This window comes from Primulina tabacum, chromosome 16, assembly GCF_025594145.1.
Source record: "Primulina tabacum isolate GXHZ01 chromosome 16, ASM2559414v2, whole genome shotgun sequence".
NCBI classification, from domain to species: domain Eukaryota; kingdom Viridiplantae; phylum Streptophyta; class Magnoliopsida; order Lamiales; family Gesneriaceae; genus Primulina; species Primulina tabacum.
Genome location: NC_134565.1, coordinates 35299155 through 35322720, shown reverse-complemented (window position 1 = coordinate 35322720; position 23566 = coordinate 35299155). Strand labels below are relative to the sequence as shown.

General features: G+C 32.5%; 3 protein-coding genes and 1 long non-coding RNA gene across 9 annotated transcripts; 2 read left to right on the top strand and 2 right to left on the bottom strand.

The window, feature by feature from the left end:
• Positions 1-8407: 8407 nt before the first annotated feature.
• On the top strand, positions 8408-14468 carry LOC142529846 (transcription factor LHW-like). 5 transcript variants are annotated; one of them, XM_075635511.1, is made up of 11 exons: positions 8408-9075; positions 9195-9298; positions 10128-10310; positions 10390-10471; positions 10591-10632; positions 10706-10765; positions 10894-12642; positions 12732-12833; positions 12982-13128; positions 13261-13386; positions 13663-14468. In XM_075635511.1, the coding sequence occupies exons 2-11, from the start codon at positions 9204-9206 to the stop codon at positions 13726-13728; spliced, it is 2652 nt and encodes an 883-aa protein (XP_075491626.1). In that variant the 5' UTR covers positions 8408-9075; positions 9195-9203; the 3' UTR covers positions 13729-14468. The 5 variants fall into 5 exon arrangements, with proteins under 5 accessions (XP_075491626.1, XP_075491628.1, XP_075491629.1 ...); XM_075635513.1 differs by having other exon boundaries at positions 8408-9298; positions 10894-11065; positions 11171-12642; XM_075635514.1 differs by having other exon boundaries at positions 8409-9298; positions 10894-11065; positions 11204-12642.
• On the bottom strand, positions 13948-17028 carry LOC142529848 (uncharacterized). Its single transcript, XM_075635516.1, has 5 exons — positions 17011-17028; positions 16716-16883; positions 15431-15687; positions 14815-15266; positions 13948-14651 (listed from the first exon to the last, which is right to left on the bottom strand). The coding sequence occupies exons 2-5, from the start codon at positions 16844-16846 to the stop codon at positions 14376-14378; spliced, it is 1116 nt and encodes a 371-aa protein (XP_075491631.1). The 5' UTR covers positions 16847-16883; positions 17011-17028; the 3' UTR covers positions 13948-14375.
• Positions 17029-18895: 1867 nt separating this feature from the next.
• On the top strand, positions 18896-19757 carry LOC142529333 (NDR1/HIN1-like protein 1). Its single transcript, XM_075634848.1, has one exon. The coding sequence runs from the start codon at positions 18947-18949 to the stop codon at positions 19571-19573; it is 627 nt and encodes a 208-aa protein (XP_075490963.1). The 5' UTR covers positions 18896-18946; the 3' UTR covers positions 19574-19757.
• Positions 19758-20737: 980 nt separating this feature from the next.
• LOC142529700 (uncharacterized) lies at positions 20738-22440 on the bottom strand. 2 transcript variants are annotated; one of them, XR_012815946.1, is made up of 4 exons: positions 22096-22440; positions 21555-21669; positions 21094-21277; positions 20738-21004 (listed from the first exon to the last, which is right to left on the bottom strand). It is a non-coding gene; the product is annotated as an uncharacterized LOC142529700 (long non-coding RNA). The 2 variants fall into 2 exon arrangements; XR_012815945.1 differs by having other exon boundaries at positions 21094-21669.
• Between the last annotated feature and the right edge of the window lie 1126 nt (positions 22441-23566).

Below are 23566 nucleotides of genomic sequence, written 5' to 3'. Positions count from 1 at the left end.
TTTTGCGGACTTTAAAATTTTAGCAACTTTCATAAAATTGACTTTGACTTTTACTACATAGGACATTAATGTTTCCGAACTTTATATTTCCGATTAATTTAAAATTTTCACAAGATTTAATTATGCAAAAAATATTATGTAGGTTGTTGTTCGGTATTTTAATTTTCTATAAATCAATTATTTTATTTGTTCGACGGGTTTATTTTATAACAAAAATTTTTATGAGATTGTCTCACATATAAATTTTGTGAGATGTATGTTTTATCCGACACAACTCATAAAAAAATATGATTTTTTATTTCAAAAATACTATTTTTCATTATTTATGTAGATCGAGCCGACACATCTCATAATTATTTTATTGTATGATGAGAGAAACATATCATTTAATATGCAAATCTTATTTATGTTTTTTTTTAATTATATAAATTATGCATCAATGTATATATACACCTTTTTTTATGCGACAAAATTGAATTATTCGAAGGTCGATGTAAAGGTTGACTTTCAAATATACACGTGCCATAAGTTGATTGGCCATATAGTGACATGGTAAAATAAAACAGTATTGTTGTCCCTACCGCTTAAGAAGCCTGCCGTTTTACAATTTGACTAAAATTAAAGTGTGTGTGGGAGAGTTTTGTTTGTTTGAAATAATTTTTCTAAATATTTTTTGAAAGTAGGTGAAAAGTTAAAGATAGAGATTATTTGGTAAAAAAAATGTTAAAGTTAGTAAAGTTAAAATTTGAGTATTTAGAGAAAAATTGATTCAGTTTTTTTTAAAAAAATTACAAAATTATCTTTAACTTACATAATATTTGTCTTTTTATTATCTAAACTTTGATACTTACACGATCAACAATATATTTATATAATTATTATTAAATTTTGAAATTTTGTATTAAAATTATTTTATGTTTTTATAACATGAATGCTGAAAAATTTATATAAGATTTAATAAAAACAAACAAACAAATGATAAATTTATATAAATGCACAAAATATGTGAATTAATAAATAAATCTGGAAATGCAGGTTACAAAAAATTTGATTTTTAAAATATAAAATGTTTGTAATAAAATATGATTTTAAATTTTATGAATTTCATTCGAAATTCTTAAAAACTCATGTATAAATAAATTTAATATTTTAAACAAGCTCCAAAAATATTTTTAAAAATTGAGAGTAATTGATTCATTTTTTAAGGATTCAAATTTTATAAATTGTCTCAAACACTCTCTTAATAATCTCGTATGACTTTAACTTTAATGCCCCGTGTCCTTAATTGGTATTTAATATATACTTATATAAGCCTTTTTTGTTTTAAGGGAAATGGCCTTTTCATTAGAGAACAGTAATTATGTTTTTTAAAAATAAAATTTATTATGTTTGATTTATTTATTTTGGGGGTTTTCAAATTTTTTAAATTTTTTGGGGCAGTGAATATTTTTTATTTAAGTCATTATTTTGAAAGAAAAAAAAAACAGTGTGCTCCACTATAAGTAAAGCAAGATCTTTTGGGATAATTAATGGAAATGGACAAATGGTATATTCTTAAAAAAAAGAGAGAGAGAGAAAGGTTGGTTATACACATTATTCATTGGACCGAAGTTAGTCCCTGGATTAGTTAGTTGTGGGCCGATGATTGACTCTAAGAGCCCAAATATGAGCCCGGCCCTAACTAAATTTATCATATTATAAGGCCTCAAAACCACAGCCCGAATCTATGAAAAATCAAATTCCAGCATGCAACTGGAAAGCCTTCTTTATTTTTTTTCAAAGAAAATACTAAAAAAATTTCATGGGAAACTTTTTTTACTCAATAAATCGGAAATCTATACATTGATCCACAAATTAAGATGGGTTTTCATTTAAGTCCATCCTACATTCAGAATACTAACTAATTAACTAAAAACATTACGATTTGGCCTAAATCAACCAAGAATGACAGTGTTACATAATTTGTTACAAATCGAAATATCAAAAATGAAGTTATTTTCCGTAAACAGCACCCTCCGCCTTACTAACACTAAATGTGATCATGAGTAGAATTTATGTGAGACGATATCACAAATCTAAATTCGTGAGACGAGTCTACCCAACCCATATTAAAAATAAATAATAGTGTGTATTTAATCAGAAAGAGAGATACTAATATAAATAATTTTATTCCAATTTCCATTTTGGTGAACTGCAATGAAAGCCTGCAAGGAATATAATCATGTCGCACTTTCAAAAACATTTCCACAAAACGAAAAGAATGCATCGTATCATTGCAATTTCGATGCAAAAGAGGGGAAATGCTTAGTAATCAGGCATGATTTGGTCCGAGGCATTCCCATGCCTAATGGCCTACCCATGTTATGGACTCAAAACATTCACCATTTTCTCAAACTAGGGTCATTATTTTGACCAAGTCAACTATATAATTTGAATACGGTATATTACCGACAGTTTATTTTTTGTTATCGTTTTATGAAAATGATTAACTAACCAGTTCATTCTCAACTTTTCAAAATCAGTCGTACTCTCCTAGATTTTTTTGAAGTGTTGTTATACGACATTAAATCATGTGGATCTCTGTTATTGACCAATAAATTGTGCAACTTAGAAAAATAAGAAAAGGTACCATACAATGTCAATGCCCTAGATTTCAGCATCATATAATCTTACAAAATTATATTCCTTTTCAAACTTTACACTTTAAAAGCTCAACCAAATCTATATCGATTGCCCTTTTAAGGCCAAGAATTTTCAATAACTTTAATTCTTGTTTTTTTTTTTTTTTTGTATTCACTTTATTGAACAAATAATATCACATCAAATAAATCGTTATGTCATAAAATTAATCTGATTGGAACGTCATTTGAACAAACTAATGGGAGAAGACATCAATGGATTAATATCGACCCATCCCAAGTTTTTTTTTTTAAATGGCGATGAATTGGCTTATTGTTTTTTCAGTTGGATTCAAGCTAACATTTCTTGATGTGAATTCATGAATATATAGAAAAGCTCACAAATTTTTTTGGAGGATTAGTGCAAATCAATGGGTCAATATTCTCAAGCTCCTTGTCGCATCGTGGCATATCTCCCTAGTATTATAAGTAAATTCTAAATTTCATGTCTTTACGTCGAATCTTTTCTTTTGAATTCGGACGATATGCAATATGATTTTGGTGGTCCACTTATTTACATCAATAAATGTCGGAGTTTTCAATTAATTATGATGAAATTTATTGATTTTTTTTTTTTTGGATTTTTCTTTCTCGTGAGGATAATAATAATAATATAAATGTTTAGTGACTCACTCTTTCTAATTATGCATATATAAAAGTTTTCTTGGATTCTCAAAAAAAAAAAAAAAAGGGGGAAAAAAGTTGTCTTGGGTCCTACTAGCCTGAGCTATGTAATATGGTCCCATTTAGTTTTCGGCGTGGATTCGATCAAGAGGTTTACGTATATACATATATTTTCAATGAAAATAAAATTATAATAATAATGGGCAATCAAAAGCAATAAAATAGCTTAAATATAAATCTTTTCCTAAAAAAGATAATCTTGGATTAGATGGATAACGAGATGTAATATGGACGTCACTCATTCATTAGTAATAAAAAGTTTGAATATATTGATGAGAAATTACGATAGATTTTCTATGACAATTTGAATTAGTTATTACGAAGCAACAACAAAATAATAGTCAGACGAGCTTATTATGCAGTTGGGTTCACATGAGTTTATAAAATAATTATGTGAAATGATATTAGAAATGGTCGTGAATACAACATGTATAAATATAAGTGTCATACGTGACAAAATGTTACATGTACAAGAACGACTTCGTTTAAACTAGTTACAGTCGAGGAAATAAATAAATGCGACATACAAATTCGATCGTAGTGCGTTAATAACACACATTGTTAGCCAATTATTCTAATAAGAAAATGGTTGGGGAATAATAATTTAAATTTCTAAAACATAAATCTAAAATATCAAAATATTACATATGAAAAAGGGTAAAAGTTCACCAAATCATGTGCACCCAACTAACTATTGACCCATCTTTTTACGCCTCCCCGCAGTTTCTTTATTATTCCCAGTGTGTATATTAATATTTAATTATATTAAATAAATTGAATTTTGATTCTTCCATATAGGTCATCTTAGCCGTTGATTTAGTCTGATATTGGTCCGTAGTTCCCGACATCGAACGGTTGGGGTGGAGTTCATAATACAATAATAATATATAATAAAATATTCTCCATACAAAACAAGTTATTTATATGATATAGTTATCAACAATTTGTGTTGATTATTCAATTTAATTAAAGAAACTCAAACACTAACTATTTTTATTTGATCATATAAATATTTCACAAAAGTAAAAACTTGTGTGAGACGCTCTCACGGGTCGTATTTTGTGAGACAGATCTCTTATTTGTGTCATCCATGAAAGATTATTACTTTTTATGCTAAGAGTGCTACTTTTTATTATGAATATCGGTAAGATTGATCCGTCTCACAGATAAAGATTCGTGAGACCGTCCCACAAAAGACCTACTCTTTAACAAAATAGATTATGAATTTTTTAAAACATCGATTTAACAAGGAACATGCACAATAATTTTTCCCAATTATCTATCTAAGACCCCGTTGGGTTAAAGTTAATTAATCGAGATCGGAATTGTAGCCCAGTTGGTCTCACCCTTAGATTCGGGTTCAATCCCCCTTCATTTTTAGTACTAAAGAAAAGTTAACTAATCGGTATAGTATGATTAAAATTTTAAACAGATGATTCCTTCATCTCTTTTTGTCTTATTTATTGTTCGATTTCACAATAATATATGTATCCATCCAACTAAACACACGTATAACTGCACAAGTGCATGAATTTGCCCAACTATACCTATTTAATCCATTTTTAAGTAAAGAAAGTCAATTTTTTACCAAACCCACACTAATAATCATAATAATATCGATAAAAAAACAATAATAATAAAATATGTAATTTTACTTTCGAAAAGGACACTGATTTTTATATTATTTTTAATCATTGATATTAAAAATACACTCTTATCTATTTTGTATATGACCAGTGATTTGGAGTACCAATAGAGATATGTCATTATTTTGAGAATCCTTAGAAAAATGTATTTTATTTCCGCCTATGGTAAAATCGGAACTACTCCTCGTCTTTTGCGGGATTTTCGAAGCTACACATAGAATTATATGAAAAAATTTATTTTCGATTTATTACTTACTACAGTTTGATTCATCGTATATTATTTATTCATATTTTTATCGAATCTAATATCATGTTTGATGCATCATATTATTTATCCACTTATCAATCATTTATCTTACATCAATCAAATCATCAATTATATATCTTACATCACTCAAATAATTGAATTGAAATTACAATATTACTCTTAATAAATGACATTATAAATATTTTACTAATATTTTCAAAAGAACGATAATATCACATTATATCAAATTTAAGCAAATTAATCAATCAAATCAAATATTATATTAACTATCATTTTTATATATTTTATTATTAAATATTAATTATCTCCGTATTATCTGTCCCATGATATTAACCACCGAATACTATCTATATGTTATCATGAACAACTCTGTCTTTCATGTCGTTTTTTTCAGGATAATCATTGGATGGAAGATGACAATGACCGCGAAACATAGATCCTAATTCCCCCTGTTTCAGTTTCAAAATTAAAGTGGTATCCTTAAAATATATATATATATATATATATAATTTTCCCGTCAACGTCATTTTAAAATTTATAATAAAATGGTACAAATTAAGAAGTAAACGAGGTGAGTAAGAATTGCGTCATTCTCCAGTGGATCGTGGTCCTCACCCGACAGAGATCCTGCGGTCGAGAGAGACTCCTCGTTTTTTACCCCTAAAATCCCTTTCTCGTAGTTTCTTTCAGATAATGAGGCCAACGATGGAATTTCACAGGAGACACCAATTTCCACTATTGAAGTACATCCTCTTGAATCTGACCGTCTCCACCAACGCGAAAGGTACAACCAAAATTCTCAGTCTCTGTTTGGACAGAAAATGGGGGATAATTATTATACATTCAGAATATTTGCAATTATTTTGTAGTAATATGTGATTATTATTTTGATAAATCTGATTTTTTAGAAATTATATTGCAATTATATTAAACACTTTTAATTTGTATTTCTAATGTGCAATTTTATGTTTATTAATAGACAAAAACTTGTGTGAGACGGTCTCACGGGCCATATTTTTTGAGACGGATATCTTATTTGGGTCATCTATGAAAAAATATTATTTTTTAGGCTAAGAGTATTAATTTTTATTGTGAATATTGGTAGGATTGACACATATCACAGATAATGATTCGTGAGACCGTATCAGAAGAAACCCACTCTTATCAATAATATATATATAATTTGTTTTGTTGCGAAATTATTGTATCGACATTTGAACGGAATCTACTTTGGTAAAATTATGATATAAGGTGGTTTTATTGTCTTTTTCATTTGTAAAACAATTTTCCATTTGTACACCAATTTTCCTAAAGAAAAAAAAAATTGGTGTGCAATAAAAGCTTCGTATTAATTTTTATTTACCCTCATAAAATTAATAATTTAAATATCCGTATTTTCAGATTTTATTTTTTTCTTTTTAAGTTAAAATTTCAGCTTTTTGGGTGATAATTTGAAGGAAACAGTTTTTGGCTGAACTGATTCGAAAGATTATTCTATGGAATTACGTGAAAAAATTACAGAAAAAGCCGACAAAATATTCTTCTTCTAAATATATAAAAAGAATTGGTCATGCCATGTGATCCTAAAAATTAAAATACTAGTCCATCTCCAACCATAAATCGATTTTGGTGCAAATTTTACACTAAAATAATGTGCTTTTTTGCACCAAATACAACATTCATCTCCAGTCCACTTATTTCAAATCTTACCCCAAAAAGAATATTCTCAAAATATTCTTTTTTATTTCACATGTATTAATTATTATATTTTATTTAATATATTTTTAATTTTGTATTTATATTAAATTATATTAATTAAAAATCATAAAAAATTAGTTTTTAAATATTATAATTAATAAATAAATATTTTAAAATGACCAATTATTATTTTATAATTTTTATGAAATATCTAATTATTCAAATAATAAAATCAATAATATTCTATTATTTAAATAATATTTATAACTTTAAATATAAATATTAATAATAAATATAAATAAAAAAATAAAAAAATAGGAGAAAAGGGCTGCGCTATTTTGGTGAAACAGCGCATTCCCCATTGGACCAATTAACACTGTTTACACCATTTTGGTGCAGTGTTGGAGATGCCCTCGGGACAACAACATTTTGATGGTGTAGTGATATAATTTTTCCCCCCAATAACTGTGATATCTAGGTTTAAATTTTAGAGAAAAAAAAAACTCACACGTGTTGTTGTATATAAAAAAGTAATACAAAAATTCTTGCAAAACCGTATCACATATCAGTTTTGTGAAATAAAATTTTCATCTGACTCATTAAAATATTACTTTTCAGTGTGAGTAGATATCTTGTGAGACGGTCTCACGAATCTTTATTTGTGAGACGGGTCTACTCCACCGATATTCACAATAAAAAGTAATATTCTTACCATAAAAAGTAATAATTTTCATGTATGACCCAAATAAGAGTTCTGTCTCACAAAATACGACTCGTGAGACCGTTTCACACAAGTTTTTGCCTTTCAGTGTCACTGTATATATGATCTGAATTGATTACCCAGTAAATATATATTCCTGATACTGTCTCATATAAGACATACTAAAAATACTAATGTAATAATAAAAATTTAAAAAAATATGAAATCTTTATATTTTTATTAATTAACGAATTAACATTTTTAAATCGACATATTCACAACTAGCATCAACTAGCCTGAACCATGTAATTTTTTTTAAAAAGATAATTCTAAAATTTTAAATATAACAATATTATAATAATACAATTTATTTTAAATTATCAAATATAAAATATTAAGAAACTAAATTTAAATCAAATTCACAAAATTATAATAATCAAATAATTATTAATTAAATTTCAATGATACTTGCTCTACTCCACCATTTATAAGAACAACAAAATAACGATGAATGAGTTTGATTTATGTTATCAATATCATATATTGGATAAATATGTCGCACATAATTTGATTAATATAACTTATTTGATTAATATAATTTACAGATTACTATATTAACTCGATTATTTATTTAAACTCGATTTACATCAAAAAATAGATCATGAGTTATTATTAAAAAAAAAAAAGACTAATGGCAGGTATTGCAATTTTACCCGAAGTCCAGGCCCGTTTCCAAGACCCACCCGGTTCTAATTGATTAATCATCATGGCGCATTTTAGCACACTTCCCCATCCATCGAATCCCATCATCATCCGCTGTTGTCAAGTGGAGTAAAAAAGAAAAGGAAAAAAGAGTGGCGGTACAGAGAGCATCATTCATTCATATTTCACCGCAGCGAGGAAAAAAAAGGGAAAAAACAAGAGGGCCGAGAAGACAAAAGCTTCGGAAACACAATAACAAAATCGCGTCCCGCATGTTATTTCATCTCCAAACCACTTAAAGCTCTGATCTTTATCCCACATCTGCAATATTATCCGAGAAATTCACGTTTGAGGATGGAGAAAGTGATTCTCGTAGTTAACTGCGAGCTTAAAGCTTGTGGGGTAGTGTAGAATACTTCGAAGTGTCTTCTTCAAGCTCTGGGGCTTTTCTCAGCTTCATTTCGTTTCTCTTTTGTTCTTATTTTCTCCGGAGAATGGATTGCAAGAGGAAGCTAACAGGGGATTTGGGTCCAGAGAGGAAGAGGAGCGGAGGTTTGAGAACGAAACAGGCGGGCCGTGCTTCTTGCAGAGGGAGTTAGCCTACGCCTGCGACCCATTTTACATTTTGAGGAGAAAGAAAAGAAGGAGAAGAGAAACGTGGTTCCGTCTAAGAGGAATACTATTTTAGTCCATTGTTCTGTAAGCTTTGAACTGGATATCTGGGTGCTGCTTTTTTAGTGTATATATATATACGAGAATATTCATATTCTGCTGTTCATTGGTGCATTTGTTGGTACTGTTACTACTCTATTAAGTAGTTGAAAGAAATGGGGTACTCGTTGAAAGAGGCTTTGAAGACTCTTTGCGGAGTCGATCAGTGGTCATATGCTGTTCTCTGGAAGATTGGATACCAAAACCCCAAGTAAGTTTGCAAAAAATCACAGCTTTGTGGAATTTAAAGTAAAAAAACAATAAAAATTCCAACCTTTGTGGTTTCTTGTTCTTTTTCTTTTTTTGGAAGTTGGATTTCGGTCTTCAATTTTTATTGCTGATTATATTCCTTTTTGCTTCAAGCGTGGGCGCTTTAGTTTTTATTTGTTTTTTTAAAATTTTTTTTGGGTCAATTTTTGGTAAAATATTACAGTATGTTGTGTACCTTTTTTCAATAGTTTTGATTAATTTAAGTTCAATCATTCTCTTTTTTTCTTGAAATTTTGTGCTCAGTACTGATAATGACGAGCACATAGGAGAATAAATGATAAATTTCTGGTCCATTTTAATTAATTCATTTTTCTTATGGCTACACAAATATCCAAATTTAACCCAAAAACCATCCTCAGATAAGAGGTTGTATTTTGTTTGATCAGTGAATAATTTTAGGTAACCATAACATGATTTGACGTGCTACAGATTTTTTGGATATGCTTGTCGTTTTTTTCTCTTGGTGATCTAGTAACTTTCCTTTTTTGATTTTGTATTTTTGTGCTTGGCTGAATCAGTTTGTCCTGGAGAATCTCAGCGGAGGGAAAACAGATTTGTTTTGAACTGTTATGATTTCCTTTTTAAGAATTTGTTCATTTCTGAATATTTCCTTGTTTGCGTCTATGTGTTCTTACTCTTTTGTCTTCAACAATTTCTTGTTTCTTGAATTTTGTTTCCATTTCTGAACCTTTTCTCAATGAATTCAAATGGTCTCTATGTGAAGTTATAAGAGAGTCTTGTTAATATTGAGCTGAAATTTTCTTTGGCAGCCTTTTAGTTTGGGAAGAATGTTATTACGATTTGAACTCATATCCAACACATCAAGATTTCAATGCTTCATGGGGTGCGACCGCTGCCAGCAATTTCCAGTCCCAGTATCATACTGGAGAGAAAGTGTCTTTGCTCATAAACAAGATGATGATGGACAATCAAGTTAATATTGTGGGAGAAGGGTAAAGCAATTTACTCTTAACCACGTATTGTACTAAGATTCATTAAATATAATTTATTGTTTCCGATTTTGTTTCTCAGATTAGTTGGAAGAGTTGCTTTCACTGGTAACCATCAATGGATACTTTCTGAGAATTTTCGTGGAGAAGCCCACCCGCCAGAGGTATGAAATAGAATGCTGGAGAAATCATGGATATGGGATACTTTGCGAGATTTCCAATCTATGTGAAAATGATTCTGAGTGTCTGCTTGCTAACTTGTAGTCTTCTGTTGGTCTTGTAGGTTCTAAACGAGGTATGCCAGCAATTTTCAGCTGGCATGAAGGTATATATATTTTATTTAGTTTCATGCCACCATGCTTTTATTGTTAAACTAATGCTATTTTTTCCCTAAACAGACGGTTGCAGTTATTCCCGTTCTTCCTCATGGTGTTGTCCAATTTGGTTCATACTTGACGGTATGCTCCTTCTTTTCATTATTTCCATAGAACTTAAAAAAGCCAATATCCAGATGACAGAACATAGTATCTTTTAACACATTTATACTGCTATAATTTAATCGGTAATTAAATTGTTTTTGTCTCAGATAGGAGAGAACTTGGGATTCATACATGACGTGTTAACATTAGTATTTCAACTGGGAGAGGTACCTGGTGTCTTGCTATCTGATAATTATATGTCGAAAGAACCTGCTCGAAGATTTGGGGTTCCAATATGTCTTGGAAGTTCCGCTCATGTTGACTCGTCTCTTGAGTTCAGTACGATACGTGCCTCTTCTTTCATTGCTGACAGTCTCAACCATGTTGAAAGCTCGGTTCAAACCTCAGTTCCTGACACTCAAACATCTTATTCATTTACTACAGAAATTCGAAATGATTTGCAATCTACTGTTGCAGCAATTCAAGTCTTAAACTCAAGTCCGAGTTGTATGAAACCACGTGATTACAATCATATAGCAACGATTGCTCCTACAGCAAAAGCTGAAGTTTATCCCTCAATTTCGGAAATATGGATGAACCGGCATACTCCTGTCAATGTCCCAAGGTCCACTCTTGATTTCCCATCTAGCACATGTTTGTTGAATCGTGGCAGTATAAGTTGCATTGAACAATCGGATAGTGGCTGTGAAGGACCTTTTAATAGCCTCTGTGGCATTCCTCTGCCTACTCTGAGAAAAACTTCTACCTCGACTTCTTGTTCCATTGAAGGTGTGTCCATGCCCCATAATGTGGAAACTTTGTCAAGGATAAACTCTTGCTCAAATGCGAGCAGGGCGGTTAATGAAAGCATTACTTCTAAGAGTTCAGCTTCGATTGGGCTTAAAAATGTGAATTTACTGAATAGAGAGGCCTATTTCTCCGATTCTGTCGACCATTTGAGGACAAATTCCTTGCTAGGTAATAGCTCTGGCATCCAACATTATCACATGGAGAAAAAGTTGGTGGAAAATTACTTATGTGCGTCTAATGAAGAACTCGATATAATTACTCATGACATTTCTATGTCTCGACACAACAAACAACAATATACAGTCGCACATTTGATTTCTAGTTTAGTTGAAGACGACAACAAACAAAACTTGAAAGATCAGAGTCATACGGTGAGTGATACCAAGTATGACGAATCGTGCATTCAATCTCAGTCTGGAGATGATTTGTTCGATATTTTGGGAGCAGAATTTAAGAACACGATATTTAGCAGTCGCTGGAAGAGCTGTAAATCACCCCCAAACTTGCATGACTCAAATATGAATATTCCTTCTAAGAAGAGTCTGGCGTCTTCAGAAATATATGCTGCTAGCCAAGGAAACTTGGATAGTGGGATCATCTCATCTGGCCCTGACCATCTCTTGGATGCAGTAGTCTCTAACGTTTACTCTTCTGTAAAGTCGGTCCTGGACGATAGTGTTTCTTGTGGGACAACGTTGACCAATACTAGCAGCTCCTTGCGACCTAAGACCGGAATTTCATATAGTCAGTGTAGGGTTTCTAACCAGACGAAGGGAGAGTTACTTGGTGTTCCAAAATACATTGCAACAGCAGGAATGATGAGTTCTTGTTCGTTGAGAAATGCTTCTTCCAAGGAAGATTCAGAAACTTGTTCTCAGATTAGTTCCATTTACGGATCACAAATAAGTTCATGGATTGGAAAGGGTCATGACATGAATCCAAATAATAGCGTGTCTAATGGATGCTCTAAGCAACCTGATGAAACTTCCACACTGAATCGCAAGAGGCTTAAACTCGGGGAAAATCCAAGACCTAGGCCAAAAGATCGGCAAATGATCCAAGATCGCTTCAAGGAGTTGAGGCAAATTGTGCCAAATGGAGCAAAGGTGATGATACTTTTTGCTTGAGTCTCCTATTTTTACTTTTCCTTTTGTGGTGATTAACCGGTGCTTATTATTCTTATTTTGTTTAACAGTGTAGCATGGATGCTCTTTTGGAACGTACAATCAAACATATGCTTTTCTTACAAAGTGTTACAAAACATTCTGATAAGCTAAAGCAAACTGGAGAGCCCAAGGTGTGCAATAACATTTCAAACTGTATTTACATATCATTATAGTGAATGGTATAAACTCCTGTGCGTGGTCGATCACAGCGGCAAAACTGGTGTTGCATCTTGTGGTTTGGAAAAGTGCAAAAATTCTGATTTTTATCCTTTGTTTAAGTTGCAGATTACTAACACAGATGGCAGTTTGCTGTTGAAAAATAACTTTGAAGGGGGAGCAACATGGGCCTATGAAGTAGGCTCTCAATCTATGGTCTGTCCTCTCATAGTTGAAGATCTGAATCAACCCCGTCAAATGCTTGTGGAGGTAATTCTTGTAAATTTTCAAGTCACGAGTCCTGGAATCATTTTCTGACCCCTAGTTACGGAGTTCTAGTAAAACTTATCTGTTATCACAATCTCAAAGATCTTTGTTCTTTCCTCTTCGACTCTGTGACAGATGCTCTGTGAAGAAAGAGGTTTCTTTCTAGAAATAGCCGACATAATTAGAGGCCTGGGGTTAACCATATTAAAAGGGGTTATGGAAACTCGGAATGGCAAAATATGGGCACGTTTTGCTGTAGAGGTACTGTGAATTTTTTGCTTTACCTTTCCTTAATACGATTTATATTGGTTGAATGCCTCCAGCCGGATTAAAAGCTGTGTGTGTGTTCGGTTCTCAAGAGTTTCAAATTGGGATTGTTGAGGTCTCGAGGAGGCTATCCATGTGGCGTAATGATAGGAAGATGTATGATTTAAAGTTCTTGAGTTACAAAATCACTGCGGACTATAGTTTTTGGAGCACGAACAATCTAACACCTGCGCTCTCAAATAAAAATTTAATGTGCATTTGTTTTGCCAGGCCAATAGAGATGTTACGAGGATGGAAATCTTTCTCTCATTAGTCCACTTTCTGGAGCAAAGTTGAAAATTTGCAATCCGCAAGCCAAAAACGCCAGCTGTGACAAAACCGCCCAACAAACCAATCATGCCGCATCTCTTCCAGTGACTGGTGCATCCAATAATTTCCACCGATCCATTCAAGATCACCAGACATTCAGTTTGCATATGTTAAGAGTGAGCAAACTTGGAAGCTCGCTATGACTAACATTTCTTCTGATCAAAATCACACCAATGTTTTCTTTGAAAGCTGGAATGCATAATAGTTTGGGGGTTTTGATCGTGGAAGAGAAGGCCAGTTAGAAGGAAATGTTTTGTTAATGTATTTGCAGTGATGTTCTTAGTTTTCTAATGTATAGTAATGATCATGAAAGAGATAATACGGGGAAACCGGTGGTTCATTTTACACTTTTTTGGATTTTTATTGGATCAGATTCCTTGTAACAATTTCATGAACTTATGTCGTAAACAACTGAGGCAACAAGGTCACTAGTTGCAACTATAACACCGTTTTTTTTATGGAGTATACACCGAACATTCATATTTTTTACTGATGTTTGCACCCGGTAACAACTCGTGATATTTCACATGTAACTCAATGCGACGAATGATCATTGGAAAAAATACACATCTCATGAAGGCAGAAATCAAGTAAAAAAAATTGAATTAAATCACTCATGAATCGACCTGTCGTGGGTCGAGACCCAACTGCTTCCTTGTTTTTCCCACGTACAAATCTTTGGATTTGATCAAACCTGGAACAAGTCCGATTAAGGTTGTCAACGGATGCTGTGCAACTGCATCATTTCTTCCCAGTGATACAATAACCTTAACCGAGTTCGGCTTGTAGACCAACATCTTGCTTTCTTTTTTCCCCGCGGTGAGCAATAGTTTCAAATTTTTTGCTACAACTAGAGCATGTTTCTGTCCCAAGTAACCTTGCTTCAGTTCCTGGAAAGCAAGATTCGATATGATCAGATACGAGGGATCTAAAATTGTTCACATTCTTACGAGTTTCAGAAGGTTAAGGATTCGTATATATGCACGCTGCATGATGATCATACATAAATTCTCACCCTCGAAACAGTAAGAATTGAGGAAATCCAAGACTCACCTTAATGTCTGTTATATCCCCGATGGCGAACATATTCTTGAACCCTTTGACTCTCAAATTCTCATCAACCTTCAATCGTCCAAATCCATCAATACTCCCTTTCAACATAGTCTCACTCAGCCAGGCTGAACCGGGCTGCTTACCCGTGCACAGAAGTACACAGTCCGCTTTGATAGTTTCTCCACGCGAAGTCAAGTAATTTTTGCTTCCCACCGAAATGTTGTCTAAATCGATTGATTGTTGCAGTTTCACTTCAACTTTCTTCGACTTGAGCCACTCTAATGTCTTGCTGGCAGCTTTCGGGCCGATGAACTCGAGCAACCTCGATCCATCATGAACCAAGGTAACCCTTTTCTCCGGGAAATCTACAGCGATTTCTGAAGCTAGTTCAACTCCCGTTGGGCCACCTCCCACGATCAGAATTGAACTAGAAGCCTTTATTTCTTCATTTTCTACATGCAGATTGAAAAATTTTAAGAAACCATTTCTTTGCTGCCTAAATAATGCGTTGCGCTAAATATTATAATCAACGACAACGTTATAACTCAAATATTTTTGAACTTCTAGCAACCTAAACACCATCTTTCAATGTCACAGCATAATGTACTTGTGGTACCTGATTTGTATTGTTCAAGTCTTTCAGATCGTAATTGTGGCAAGCGATCATCGTGTCCAGTGGCTATGACAAGGTAGTCATAGGCAATGAGACGGCCGTCTGCTGTCAATACTTGAGAGTTCAAAATGTTTATGGCTTTGGATACAACGACGCGCCCATTGGTTAGATAATCTCTGTGATATATCACCGATCTTTTGGCAAAAGATGGCTCCACCATTGACCTCAAGCTCGCCCATGGGATCTCAAAATAATCCTTCCTATTTAATGGTACAGTTTACATGTTTAGGAATAAATTAAATATTTATCTACTAATCATAGAAGAAGCATAGATGATAGAGCCATGAATTTACAACAAGCATTTTCGTATAGTTAAGAGGAACCAAGAATGCGACATACATGTGTAACTAATGTATCATGTATATACTGGTAAATATATATGCTTCTCGAGATACGATAAAACAGAAACAACCCAGAAACAGATTCAAGCTTAAAGGGGAAATGAACTTAAAATTTGTAGGAATCTCTCATATATAGATTTTGCATAACATGATTTGGTAAAAAAAACCATTCACATATAATCCAATATACTAGCAAGAGGACTGAATATTCTTGATATAGATTTGCTCCTACAATTTAACCCCAGATTGTGCAATTAATATGAAAGCAAAACAAGGATACTTAAGCTCATTTCCTGAACGGGAGATCCAAAGATACATAGAAACTAAGAGCAGTGGTATTATTCTAAATACCAAATACCCCAACAATTAAATCCCAGACATAATCCCATGAGGAGGCCACGAGCCACACGAGTGGCATGGCATCTAATGGAACCCCAACTCTTAGCTTCATTAATCAACTGGCCAGAGCAAGACTCATGAGTAAGAAAGGCTCTGATTTTCTCAACTCCTTCGACATTCCCATTGGGAAAAATAATGAAGCACTCATCCGCATAAACAAAACGAGGGACGTAAACGTCGGTAATAAGCGGAGTTTCGATCAGCTAGAAAGAGTAGCGTCGGCTAAATCCCGACATGATCCCACTGTTGCCGGATTAAATCTAGAAGCATATCTGTTTCAAGAATAATCAGTCTTCTATCTAGTGGTGCAATCAATATTAAAGCAAAATAATGACACCCCCAGTATTCGATTCGAATTCAGAGATGGAATTTAACCCCTGATCAAATAATAATATTCAAGCTACTTGAAGCAAAGATAAAAGACCTTGAATAACTAAAATACAATTAAAGAAAACAGGTAAACAAGTTAATTTGTCCCAGATTCTTACGGGTCAATGAGGGTGACATCTGCGTGAAACTGAAGGGATTTAGCAACAAGAGAACCTGCTACGCCGCCGCCTACGACCACCACCCGCTTCCACACACCTTGCCAATGTTCCGGCGTCTTGATCTCCTCCATATCCCACAATATTGCTCCTGTCAACCCCCCTCTCCCCCTGCATATAAATACAGCTAATCATGAGAAATGTGTGTGTTAATTTATACTGGAGAATTGATCAAGAAATGCGGACACAGTTGAAGGAAAAAACACGGAAAGAATCAAGAAGGCAGTTGGTGTATTACCTGGTCTTTATGGCATTTAGATTCGCGTTTTAGTTTGGAGTAAGTAATATAGGAAAAGAACAAGAACATTAAGAATTACGGGGTGGAGAATAGTAAACGCCACCCTGTGAGTAAATTACCGAGTCAATGGATTAAAAGTCAACTTCATAAATGTCAACGTCGACGACAACTCTGTATCCTCCTTCTCCCAATGAACCAAATTACAACTCCGATATTGATTAAAGCTTGATCGCGCTCAAGAACAAAAATCAAGAAAATGGGAAAGGGAGACACATGGGCTATCTATGGCTCGACATCCTGTAATGTTCTAGCAGAAAATTTCATGCTTACTCCAATATTTTAAACGAGATTATGACTAATTTTAAAAGTTCATTTTGTAAGTCATAAAAAAAAACATGAAATAAAAAAATTAAAAGCATATAACGAAATATCATTTCTTTCGAAAAACTTAAAACAAATTAAAATTAAGTAAGTAATAATTAGATTTAAATATTTTTTGTATATTTTTTACATTTAATTATATTAAAAATATTTACTATAATTTTTGAGTAAACAATATATTAAATAAATTATTGTAAGAATTGAAACTATTAATGAATTGTCGATGCAAGCTCTTGAAGAAGATCAACCTATTTATCTCTGGAGATAACTTTTATCGACGATCAAAAAACTCTATAAAAAAATTTTAAATTTAAAACGACTAAAAAAAAAGTCTATCAATAAAAAGACTAAATGGCAATTTTTACATATAAATTAAAGACAAAATGTATTTAATAAAAATAGGAGTGTAAATAACAATCATATATATATGTATATATATATATATAATGAAAAATATAATATTAACTACTCTCTCTCTCTGCGATATGAATAAATAAAAAATAAAAAAATTAGAAGAATATTTAGAAAAGTGGTTTTTGCTTGCATTGATGTTAAAAGACCATGCAGTGTGGCTGAGGTGGAGAGCCAATCATATTTCATTGTTTCCCTTCTAAGTTAAGGGGAAAAAATAAAATAAAATAAAAATCGGACAAGGTAATAGGTATGGTTGCACCTGCAAACACCTAGCTTGCTGTGGACCCCTTCCATTCAAAATTATTTAAAACTATTTCCTTCAAAAAAGTTAAAAATTTATATTATTTCCAAAAATATTTGATTTTCTTTTAGAGAAAATATATATATGCATATATTGATTTTGGCGAATGTTATTTCCACGTAATAATGAGGGTCCGTTTAATTTTATAATAAATTAACGCCTTTAGTTCATTTATTTTAGGGAAAATAACTTTTTTGGTTGTTATGTTTGTTTTTTTTTTTTTTTTGCGATTTTAATTTTATATATTGTTAAATTTCAATTTTATTTCATTATATTTGTTGTTTTGTGATAATTTTAATTTTTTTATATCAAAAGTATATTTGTCCCGTTATTTTATTTTTCTCGTTCACCAAAGGCCCATCTTTTTCTCTTGTCAAACTTATGATTAAATAAAAGGTACTGATTTATTAGGGGAAAAAATCGATGCATGTCTACAAAAGAAATTATAGAATTGAGAAAAACTATACTTTGCCTTTTATTTTTAAAAGATAAATAATATATCAAAATATACGAATTAAAAATAAAATAATGTTTTTTCAAAAGGGAAAATTTGTATCGTTCACTTCGATCGTGTGATTATATTTCGAATTATAAAATATTGTAGATTTTGGAAAGTTAAGTAAGGAAATTTATATTGAGTTAAATTAAGTAAATAATGTGTATTTTAGCTTTGTAAAAATTTGTTTCCTGTTGTTTTATACAAATATGCATGTAAATCTCATTCCTTAAATAAATTACTGAAATATTATATATATATATATGCTATGCTACGCAAAAGCTCTCCCCCACAACTAATAATATCATCACCAAATAAACTCCTAACACCAACGCCGCCCCAACATGTCGGCCAAGGACTGCGGCCACCACGACGACGACCGCAAAGCGTTCCACCGCCGCCTCTGGGCTGCCCTTGTCTCCTTCATCATCCTCATCCTCTTCCTAATACTCCTAATATGGCTCATACTTCGCCCCACGAAACCACATTTCATCCTTCAAGACGCCACTGTTTACGCCTTCAACCTGACCTCCCTCGCCACCCTGACCACCACCCTCCAAGTGACCCTCTCCACCCGAAACCCTAATGAAAGAATCGGCATTTACTATGATAGAGTCGACGTTTACGCCTCGTACCACAACCAGCAAGTAACCCTTCCGACGCTGCTTCCTGCCACGTATCAAGGCCACAAAGAAATCACCGTTTGGTCGCCGTTTCTTTATGGAGACACCGTCCCGGTGGCGCCCTACTTGGTGGATTCACTCAACCAGGATCAGTTTACAGGAACCGTGCTGATTAACATCAGAGTTGATGGAAGAATTAGATGGAAAGTTGGAACTTTTATCTCTGGGAAATATCGTCTGAATGTGAATTGTCCGGCATACATAAATTTTGGTAAGAAGAACAATGGTATTTCTGTGGGATCGGCTGTTAGGTATCAGTTGATTATGGACTGCCTTGTTGATGTTTGAGTTGAGCTTCTGCAACATATCCGTTAATGGCAGTAATTTCTTTATTTAGATATTATTAAGTTTTAGTTTATTATCGTTGTATGTATGTAATGTTTCAATTTGACTTAGTTTTGATATTCATGCACGTAAAATTATAAAATTTCATTAGTTTATTTGCCGTATAATAAATATATTTATTGGGTCTCATGGTGATATCATATTGGCGAGGAAGACGAGCTATGATTGCTTTCCAGCATCGATCTTTTTAATTTTACAATTATTAAAACTTGGAAGATACACAAAAATGAATTCAACACAAAAGTTAGCTATGTATGGAGGCAAGAATTTTAGTTAATGCGTGAAAATTTCGTTCTTAAAAATAATATATGCACATTTTAATATGAATTTGTTACTAAACTCACCAATGTTAGGGGATCAATGAATTGATTAGAATTTGTTAATGACAGTGGATCTTTAATTCTTTTGATTCGTTCATTAATATCTGTAGACATAACATGAATTTTGCTGGGTAGTAGTTTACTAACAATATAAGTTTTTACGGGCATATCGTATTTTAACTATATCAATAAAACGATGTTATTCCAAATAATTTTTCTCACGATAATTGTACTATTTTACGAGAAGACATAAATTAAATATAGAAGAGAATTGAGTCGTATATGATTCCATAGCATACGCTTAGGACCATGAACATGATCACTGCCCTTTGTCTTCCTGCTAAACTTACGTACATTCGACGGATGTTGCACACGTACATTTTGAAAAGATATGTAAAAATAAACTGTTGGTGTAATTATTTGAGAAGATTTACAAGTTGAGAAACAATTATAATATTCGAGTGCGCGATCTCTTTTGGTTACCAACCGGTCAACCAAATTTCTACCCACCATGTGTGAGCATGTAACAATACATTAGGTGATCACATTGAAACTGGTCTTTATCATATTTGTCATCCTCCATTCCTCTTTGTTTTGGCGATCGCCCTTTTCAAAATCATCACACGAAGTGTGACTTGATCAAATTACCTAACCATCCGTTATTGGTAATTTTTCTTTAGAAAAAAAAAAACAAAAACAAAAACAAATTTTACCCTGCAAAATTAGTAAAATCGTCCATTGATTAAGTTCTTGAATCTGCCGGAAAAATGTATATATTATTGAAGAATTTACACATGGATTTATTAACCATAACCATTGATCGAATCAATAACATATACCAACCAAGTGAACGGGCGGGATAGATCGTATATATCTACCGCCGTGGAGAATGATCAACTTTTTTTAACAGTTCACCTTCTGTTTTCGTGTCTATATCCGGCTAATATCGCGACCAAACACCAAAGTTGTCAACCAATTGACTGCCTCGGGTAAGATATGCGGAGCGCCAAACAAACCAGCTTGGAAATCCTGCCATCGATATACATTTTGCTTCCTGGGCAGGAAGATTTATAACTAGGTCAAGTCAAATCTAACGGGTTTTAGGCAACTAATGAAATTTGACAGAAGTATGTAAAAGTTAACCTTGCTCTGCCTAAGGTCCACGAGTGCCTTGTATCTCCCAATGGTAGCCATGCTCCCCAACTGCCTATAAACATATGATTTCCCCAAGTCCAGTTCTTTTGCAGCATTGGCACGTCCTCCACCAGACTTGCCTATATTATTTAACAACTTGGCTAGATATTTTCCCTGCCTAGCTCTCTGCCACCTAACAGAAAATGTTCTCAACGTATTCAACTGCTGAAGTCGTAAAACTTGTGGAATATTTAAACTTTTGGCTTCATACGGGAGGATGAATGGTGTACAAAAACGTTGTTGGCTTATAGAGGACTTTTTGATCTTTCAGCATAAATACTTGAATTTTAAAATGCTAATGGAACAGTATCATACAGAAGAACAACGAATGATATGACTGGGTGCAAAAATAATTTGAGGTAAAAAAAAAGGAAAAAGAAAAATCAGATTCCGATTATCCAATAGCTTACTTGGGCCAGGGCGGGAAGAACCGGCTTGCCTGTGCTTTCTAGAAAGCCACTGCAGTCACCAACGGCAAACACATCCGGCGCAGAAGGGACTCGAAGCCAATCATCAATACCAATCCTACAGTGGCATGATGTATAGTTACCACGTGGAAAGCAGTTTGGATGGTAAAACATGACACAAATCAAAGTGAAAAAGAAGATTGCTTCAGGAAATTATGAAATATAGCAAAGAATGGCAGATAAGTAAGAGTCAAAGTGCAAGGGGGCACCTACATAATAGGGATTGAGGTTACCCACAAAGCCAAATATTATAGAAATATGACGTAAAAAAAGCGGTCGTCCCTTAAACAAATAGGATTCTAGAGTAAAAAGTAAGAATGAAAGCCAAAACAATTTAATCCCTACATTAATATCAAACCTTCTAAGAATTTCCATCTAAAAGCGCATCTGAGTCTAAAATGATAAGGTCTATAGTTGTACAACTCGATGAAAGAAAGTGGCATGGATGTTTTTTTTATTGCCGAATGAATACATACCTACATACCTTCCACCAGGTGCTTTAGGTACTTCCAAGGACTTCACAAATGGTGAGGGACCGACCCCAGTAGACCACTCTAAAAGACCATAAGGAATATCGGTGTCATCGCTCAGAATTATCTTTTGAGATTGGACGTCCTTCACAATTCCATGAACAAGACGAACTCCTGACTGAGAAAATGATTTTTCAAATCAATCCATAAATTAAAAGAAAACCGATTCCACATGTACTACAACTCCACAAGGTGCAACAGAATAAGGATACCAAGGGAACACTGTTAAAACTTCCCAATCCCCACCTTTCTCGGACACAAATAAGCCCTAAGAAAATGCGTGTAATTGTCAGTTTTTGCAGGGCTTCAGGACTGTGCAAGGGCATTTGACAAGAAACTTCATTTTGTGACGTAGAAACATATGACTTTTAATAGTGAATTTTGCTAATATATTCTTATTCATTTGAGTTAGTAAATTCAATTAATGGTTTTTTGTTGAGTTTTTTTGGTAATTCATTGTACATCTTAAATGACTTTGGAGATTAATGCATATTGAATTCACAATTTACCAATTGTTTTTTTTTGTTGCTACTAAAATTGGTTGCTAAAATGAGTTGGTTTTTTTAATGATTGCTAATAAATATTTAATATTTTTATCTTATCTTTTCTTTTATTTTATATATAAATATATCACTTTTATAACAAGTTGATTTTTAAATATGAATTAAGAAGCATAATATTTTTTTATTTAAACATGTCATTTTGTTTTTGTGACACTATTTTTTCATTATATATATTTTTTAATGTTTGCGGGTGTTTTTGGTGCTTATTATTTTTATTTAACATTGTTTGAAATATTATATGCATATCTAACATACATATAAATATATGACTTTTAATCGTGAATTTTCTAATATATTCTTATTCATTTAAGTTAGTAAATTCAATTAATGGTTTTTTGTTGGGTTCTTTTGGTAATTCATTGTACATCTTAAATGATTTTGGACATTAATGCATATTGAATTCACAATTTACCAATTGTTTTTTTTTTTGTTGCTACTAAAATTGGTTGCTAAAATGAGTTGGTTTTTTAATGATTGCTAATGAATATTTAATATTTTTATCTTATCTTTTCTTTTATTTTATATATAAATATATCACTTTTATAACAAGTTGATTTTTAAATATGAATTAAGAAGCATAATATTTTTTTATTTAAACATGTCATTTTGTTTTTGTGACACTATTTTTTCATTATATATATTTTTTAATGTTTGCGGGTGTTTTTGGTGCTTATTATTTTTATTTAACATTGTTTGAAATATTATATGCATATCTAACATACATATAAATATATGACTTTTAATTGTGAATTTTCTAATATACCCTTATTCATTTAAGTTAATAAATTAAATTAATGATTTTTTATGGGTTTTTTTGGTAATTCACTATACATCTTAAATGACTTTGGACATTAATGTATAT